Below are 7459 nucleotides of genomic sequence, written 5' to 3' on the forward strand. Positions count from 1 at the left end.
TGTCTAAAAGAAATTGGATTTTTTTTTCTGTCCTAATGTTCATTTAAATGTTAATAATGTATATATATATATATAATATAAAATATTATTAATAATATAAGTATAAGTAGTACTAGAATGATTGTAGTAGTAGTAGTGGCAGTAGCTGTCTATCTATCTATCTATCTATCTATCTTTCTTTCTTTCTTTCTTTCTTTCAATCCATCTAGCTAGCTAGCCAGCTAGTGCCATCTAGGGGCTTAGACATTTTTGACATTTTAATTCCGTGTAACGTGACCGCGGTTTCCGGGTTGTTTTGATTGTACTGCGCAGCCGCAAAGTACAACTTGCTTGAGTAGTTGACAGCGTTTCTCTCATATAGCTCATCGATTTATTGCATTTGTAAAGGTCTACTTGTTTATAAGTGTTTACATTCGTTATATACATACGATGGGTGTTATTATCTGTCAGTCCAATGGGTGTGGTCGTCCTAAACAGTAGAGGGCGCTAGAGAAAGCATAGCCTTAATATTCTGTTACCTTCCACCCGGATGTTGGTCTCACTTGTTACACACATGTCGATGATAACAAACTGTTTGCCGTCAAAAATGGAATTAAACGTCAAGAAAACGAGTTCACAGGCTTTGCTGTCTTGTGGCAACGGAGGAGGTTTGAATGCTTTTATCTCTAATCGACGTCGGATTCAAATTCTGTGTACAATTATAATAAAAGCCTTACTTTTAGCTGCGACACGCTTAAAAGTTGTCACGCTAGAGCTCCACGAAGAAAACGATTTCTTTTTTTATCAAAAATATGATGTTTAAAGATGTCTAGATAATTTCCATTACGAGCTTCCTGTCACATTATCTCGTTATTATGTAATTTGGCTTTTTGTTTAGCAGTTCTGAAAATAATATAGCAACTAAAATATTCCCATACCTTTTATAAATGATAAACATGATTTGAGTATTTTCTAAGAAGCTATAAAGTTAAAATCCTATTCCAGCTTCGGTAATGTCAATATTTCTGGTTTCTGTCCTCTGTGACAGTGAAATGCCAATATTAAAGACAACAAGGTATATGTGATAGTTACAAGGAACAGACTAATGATTGAGTCACAGAATATAAATATCTGGGCGTGTGGATAGATGAAAAAATGACCGACTCAGACAAAAACTCGGCTATTTCTACAGAAATAAAATTAGTTTCCCAATGTGTAGTAGGAAAAGGGTTGAGAGGCAGTTTTTATGTCAGTCTTGGACTATGGTGATGTAATCCACAGGCATGCACCATCCTCAACCCTCACACGTCTTAACTCTGCATTAAGATAGATAGAAAGATAGACAGATACTGGCAGTGATGCTTATAATACTCATTTTTGTGTCCTGTATAAAAGGTTGGACGAGACTTTCATTTCCACCCTTTTGTATATAAAGCTGTAACTGGAAAATGCAGTACCTCACAGCAGTTGCCACATGTTCCCTGAGTAAGGTCAGAATTTGGAAAAAACTTTGGAAAAACTGCTTTTAGTCATAGTGCGCCTGACTCCTGGAACAATCTACAACAACTCCCTGAAGTTTACACGTTTTTAGAATTCAAATTTTTTAAATGTAGAAATCTGCTTTTACACCTCCAAACCTCTATTTGTAATTGTTTTACATAATTTTATCCCCCCCCCAATTTTAATTATCAGCTTAATTATTTGAGCACATTTTAGGGTTTATCTTACACACCTTTATACAAGTCTTCCTTTTAATTGTCTTATCTTTGTGTCAAATGCCCCCATTCAGTGATTATAATGACCTTTTGTCCATCCGACCTTTTTCTTTCTTCTGTAATGGACTCGATATCATTGTAAATATGAGGGTTGCCCCTCAATGATCTCTCGAGTATAAATAAACGTTGATTGATTGATTGATGAAGAACTTTTGCTTTGGGAAACACTGATGAGCATTTTCACTACTTTCTGAACTTTATAGACAAAACGCCTAATAAATTCATAGAGCAAAAAAAGGTCATGAAATGACAATAATTGCTAGTCGCAGCCCTAATGCTCTTACCACTACAGTGTATAGGTAAACAACTTTACGATATATTTTTAACACAACAAATACCACAAATTCACACCTTGAATGATTAAATTGATGTTCAAAGCAATTATTTTTTTGTAATGTTATGTTCAAAACATAATTCCTTTAAAGTATGATAACAAAGATTGTCCATATACGGTCACTTCTGACTCTCTCCTTTTCATTATTGATAACGGGTACTATTATGACTCACGAGGGGCTTGTTTTGTTTTGCTGCTAGGTCTCACTGAGAAGCTTCTCTTCAAGCCAAAGGCCGGCAGACCCCTTCAGACGGAGAGAGTCCCGAGAAGCAGCGGTGAGGCCATGCTGTTTTAAAATCTGTGATATCTGTTCCTGAAGGCATAATGAAAGGCTTGACCTATAATGTATTTGTGAAGTATTATTCCAAGCATGGTTTTGTTTCATATGATATCATAAATTTCAATGAAAATTATTTGTACAGAGTTGTTTAATTATTTATAAAACATATTATTTAGTTGTGTTATTTTTGTTGGACAAATAGGACAGTCACTCTCGGCTAGGGATGCGCTGATCGATCGGCCGATTTGGGCTCTAATTAGGTGATCGGCCGATCACCTTTCAAAGTGGCCATCACCTAGGCCAATCACGTGACATGAAATTATGAGCCACTTTCACCCCCGCCACTTTTGTCCACCACACCAAGCCGATTAATGATTTTTGCCGCAGTGACAGTGAAGGCAAATTAAACACTGGCTTGTGCGTAATCAGGGGAGATTGCTGGAGAGGCGATTGTCGTTTGTTTTTTGCGTCTCTGCCTCTGACAGAAAACATCTCATGTTCTGAGGATGAACCCGCGCTCTGCTGTAATTACCAGCGCCACTTCAACGTTTAGAAGTCGGGCAACATTTATCCAAGGGATCACTCAACGGATGCAAGCACTTGCTTTACCAGGAGGGAATCCCGCAGCACGCGCTCCTCCTGCTCTAGTGGTGCAGCGTCACCGCTCTGTGACCCGCAGTGATCACAGACACAGACGTGTTCCAAAGACAGCAGTCCGTTTAACACACTAGAAAAAATAAATAGTTCATATTCACACTCTCAACCATCAGGACAGGGCTGTGAATGACTAGATCTCACTCAGTTTTCTAATTTATCAAACCGAATGACGACTTCATATTTTTCCATCGTTGTTCAAAATAAATCCGTCATTGAAGGAAGTACAACTAGATCAGATCACCCACTGTAGGCGTTATACACACGTGAGCCTGTTGTTAAAGTTGTTAAAGTTCCTTGTTTGCACTCGTCTATGATGTGCAGCACACTCGGGGCCCGATCAGACAGAATGTGTTTTAGCAGCCGGGGGCTCTTTTGTCATTGTTTTCAATGACAGGGACGCTTTTTGTGCGCTGCTTTTGCTTTGCAGAGCGCCTTGCGTTTTTTCCGCTCTGCGCGCCTGGCGTTTTTGAGGAAACCCTCTGAGCGTCTTGAGTTGAAAAAACTCAAAGCAGAAAAGTGCCTGACGTCATGGCCATTTTTTCTCATTGTCCAATCAGATGAAAGGAGAGGCGGGCCTTCTGTCAGTTTACAATATAACGGTTAGGTTAATGACAGCTAATGATGCGGTGGTCGCCTTAACAACAGTAGAAAAAAACGGCGCAGCGAGCTGCTCTTTTTTTAACCGTAGGCTTCAACAGAAAGCGCAGTGCAGTGTCTGATCGGGACCTTAAATGTTCTGAACAGTGCAGTTATCAACTGCAATGGCTAATAAACACTAAGATCATAATGTATTAATTTCATATCCCACTTTTTAATCTTCTATGTGACCAGATTTTTCAATGAAATATTGTTTCATATTTTATTAAAGGGTTTATTACCAAGCCTAATGTAAAATTATGGTATTTTGGAACTGTGAAATCTTAATATAATGATAAAGATACATTTAAGTGACATAGAGTTTGCCTGAATAGTAAAATCCAAAGTGGCACTAAAAGAACAGATGTTTGGGAGCCAAAGAGTCGGATCTTTTTGCTGAACTGAGCCAAATGATCTGGCTCGCTGAAGAGTCGAAATTCCCAAAATTTTACCTTTAAATATTTGCCTAAAAACAAACACCATAGAGCCAGAGTGATGATCTTTGTGTTTTTTGTGTTGTGCGTCAGTGTTGGAGCGGCTGCAGAGCTTCCTGCCTCAGATGGCAGAGGCCAACGAGAAGCTGAAGCAGCAGATGGAGGAGGCTCCTGCTGGATGCTTTGACATAGAGAGCGTGGAGGAGGCAGAGCGGGTTATAGAGATGGTGAGTGTTAGTCGACTAGAGAACTCTAATTTTACATTTAAAGTGTAAGAAAACCCCTTGAAATAGTTTAATTTGATATATAGTGTGATTGACTCTCTCCTCTTGCCCTCAGGATGTAGCGCTGGTGGAGCTCAGCGGCTCAGAGAGCGGCTCGGAAGACGAGCAGGAGACTTCAGACTCTGATGCACATTCGGACTCTGTTGAGGAGAACGAGATCACAGAGCAGAACTTGAAATTACCTGGAGACGGGAAGAAGAAGAAAGCCGACATCCAGGTTGTCGAACAGGAGGCAGCGTAGAGAAGTCGACCGCAGACTTTTGGCTGCGTGTTGAGTTTCTTTGCCCTCTTGGGTGACGTCAGTTAAACTGAACAATTAAAGGATTCAAACCTTCTTCACAGACACGGTGAACAGAGAGCTGCTGTGTGGAGAAAAGCAGAACTTCCTCATCCCTGTGGGAACAACAGAATATATCATTTCTTATATTTGAACAGTCTTGAAGTGTCTTTGGAACTTCAACAGATGCTGATCTCCTCCAGTCGGCCATCAGATGACCTTGTGACCTTACCTTTGTTCCCTATGTGTCGACACTGTGGATCACTGGTTTCTGGTGTTTTCATCAGCTTGTACACATTTTTACATCAGTTTAGGCTTAAAGGTTTATCTTCTTTCATGAGGCTCAGTTGAGTCTTTCCTGTGAAAGATGGGTCACCAGAAAAGAAGTGAGCTAAGTTTCATGGCAATGAAAATGAAGCCTCTGTACAGATATTGTTTTATTAAAATACCTGGAAATTACAGTGTTTTAAAACCTGGAGCCTAAATGACTTAAAGGTACAAAAAGTTGTTGGCACTGCTTCAGCAGATTTTTTCAGCTGATACCTGCAAAACAGACTCAAAGTGTTGCAAGTTAATCCGTGGGGGCAAATGCTGATAATTGAAGTATGCCACTAAAAGTTCTTGTTTTTGCGACTGACAGGCTGTAGGCTGCAGACTGTTTTTGTAAGTGTCTGACAACATTATGGAAAGGATCCTTACAGAGATGAGCCTTTTTAAAAAAGCAAGGTGCTTTTTTTCTCACCTAACAGAAACAGACGTCTGGTTAAATTGGGAAGAGTGCTCTTGCAATTACCCATTATCACCAGTGGGAGGCGCTCAAGAGCACAAAAATTGAAATCTTTGAGATTCTATCTTTAACAGTCATATGTATCGCTCACTTTAAATGTTTGCCCTGGAAAATGTAAACAAAGGCAGCGTGCAGTTAGGCGCTTCGTCTGAAACCCCTCCCCTGCCAGCAGTTTCAGGCATTAAAAATAAGCATATAGAAATAATAAATCTTCTTGCTGATGGTCTGGTTTGCTTTTGTAGCTCATGTAGAGTAATCAGAATTCATTTCAGTCTGTTTCATAACCAGTGAAAAACTCACAGGAGCTGTAAAGCCAAAAGAGTCCATCAACATGAAACACATTAATTTAAGCTCTGAGGTGCAGGAGGTGCCGGTCAGCTGCTGCCTCCATCTGTAAAAAAAAACAAAAAAACAACTAACCAATCGAGGCAGCGATAGACCAGCAATGCCTGTGCTCTGCAAGGTGAAATCATTTGTTAAAAGAGGATCTTCTCTGAAAGAAAACTGTTGTGATCTTGTTGGCATCCTTTCTGTGATCTTTTTACATTCTGATTCTGATTCTGATCTTGTGCTGTTTCGTAAGAGCCAGGCGGTTTTTATTCCTGTGATACACAATGGACACACACGATATCTCACCGGACCTGTCGTGTGATCTCTGACCTCTTGCACTCAAGCAACATTCATGAGGCACTTTGATGAGTGTGCGAACTGTGATTTTGTGAGATTCAGCTGATATTCTGCCCATATTATGCACAACAGGACACCGCGAGCCGGTACATTTTTTAGCGAGATTTAGTCAGCTTTCATGCTGTAACATTTCCACCATGCTATTTGGATTTGAATTTAGCTAATGTTAGCTTGGAGTGTAATGTTCCGTTAGCAGTCATTTTAATGACTCCCTCAGATACAGAAAATGTGTCTTTATTATGCATAGATTGTTTTTAATATATTATGTTTTCAATATAAATTTCCAAATAGACTTAAACTGGTTCACTAATAAGAAATGTACAGACTGGAGCTAACTAGCTAAATGTTCTTTTGCTTTTTATTGTTTAGTTTTAGTTTTATTTTCTCTTCCTTCAGATGCTGTGAAGTGCATCTCTGAGCTGGAGAAGGGGGGCATGAACGGTGGCAGTGCAACATTATGCGCTTTGTACTGAGCATTTAATAATATTATGTATTCACCATTGACCAGTACCTAATAAGTTATTTTATTCTTAATTTGTACTGTGTACATCTTTGTAGCTGTTTGATTGATTGTAGACATCCAGTTGTGACTACAACAATCGGATCATTGTGGGACTGATTTTAAAGTGGAATCAGACTCAATTACACTCAAGTTAAGCAACCTTTCCAGAAGTACTCTGACCCAGACTTTTATTCTACCTAAATGATATTAAAACAACATGATATCAGACATTACATTTATGAATCAACTTTATTAAATGCAAATTTTGGGACAATTTAGAGTTTCCAATTGGGCTACATGTTTTTGGAATGTGGGAGGAAACCGGAGCACCCGGTGAAAACCCACGCTAACACGGGAAGATCATGCAAGCTCCACACAGAAAGGGCTGAGACCGCAAACTGGGTCCTCAACCTTCTTCCTGTGAGGACCCAGTGATCCACCGTGCTGCCCTCACTCTTAAAAGGATCTGTTTGTTGCAGCACATCAAAACAGCAGCCATGACAAAGAAGAGCTAAAGCCCACAAGCTTCAGCTGTTCTTTGTCAAACTATTGGTCTAATGTACTTTATCAAACACATCCTTTTTAACTCTTCAATTGTTTTTCAAGATGAATGCAAGATAGAATGTTGTCTTCCTACGACCCATCATTGATGCAGATGTTGAAGGGCTTCCTCACAATCCGGGCCAATGCAGAGAACATCCTAGAAATGGCTGAACCCTTCTTCTTCTCTGGTTTCTTTGGTGTTGATATGTTCTGTAGAGCGAAGTCACTTTGGGGCAATGATGTGTCAACCTGACTGATTGGAGCTACTTTGTGTTTTCTTCTGA

At 39.6% G+C, this 7459-nt stretch overlaps 1 protein-coding gene across 1 annotated transcript; it reads left to right on the top strand.

The window, feature by feature from the left end:
• Positions 1 to 559: 559 nt before the first annotated feature.
• Positions 560 to 7245, top strand: LOC138599241 (NOP protein chaperone 1-like). Its single transcript, XM_069670777.1, has 4 exons — positions 560 to 647; positions 2289 to 2363; positions 4189 to 4322; positions 4435 to 7245. Exons 1-4 carry the CDS (start codon positions 560 to 562, stop codon positions 4618 to 4620), a joined length of 483 nt encoding a protein of 160 aa, XP_069526878.1. The 3' UTR covers positions 4621 to 7245.
• Positions 7246 to 7459: the final 214 nt, after the last annotated feature.

Source organism: Semicossyphus pulcher, unplaced genomic scaffold (genome assembly GCF_022749685.1).
Source record: "Semicossyphus pulcher isolate SPU_LCO1_2020_fin unplaced genomic scaffold, fSemPul1.0.p SCAF_20, whole genome shotgun sequence".
Taxonomy (NCBI): Eukaryota; Metazoa; Chordata; class Actinopteri; order Labriformes; family Labridae; genus Semicossyphus; species Semicossyphus pulcher.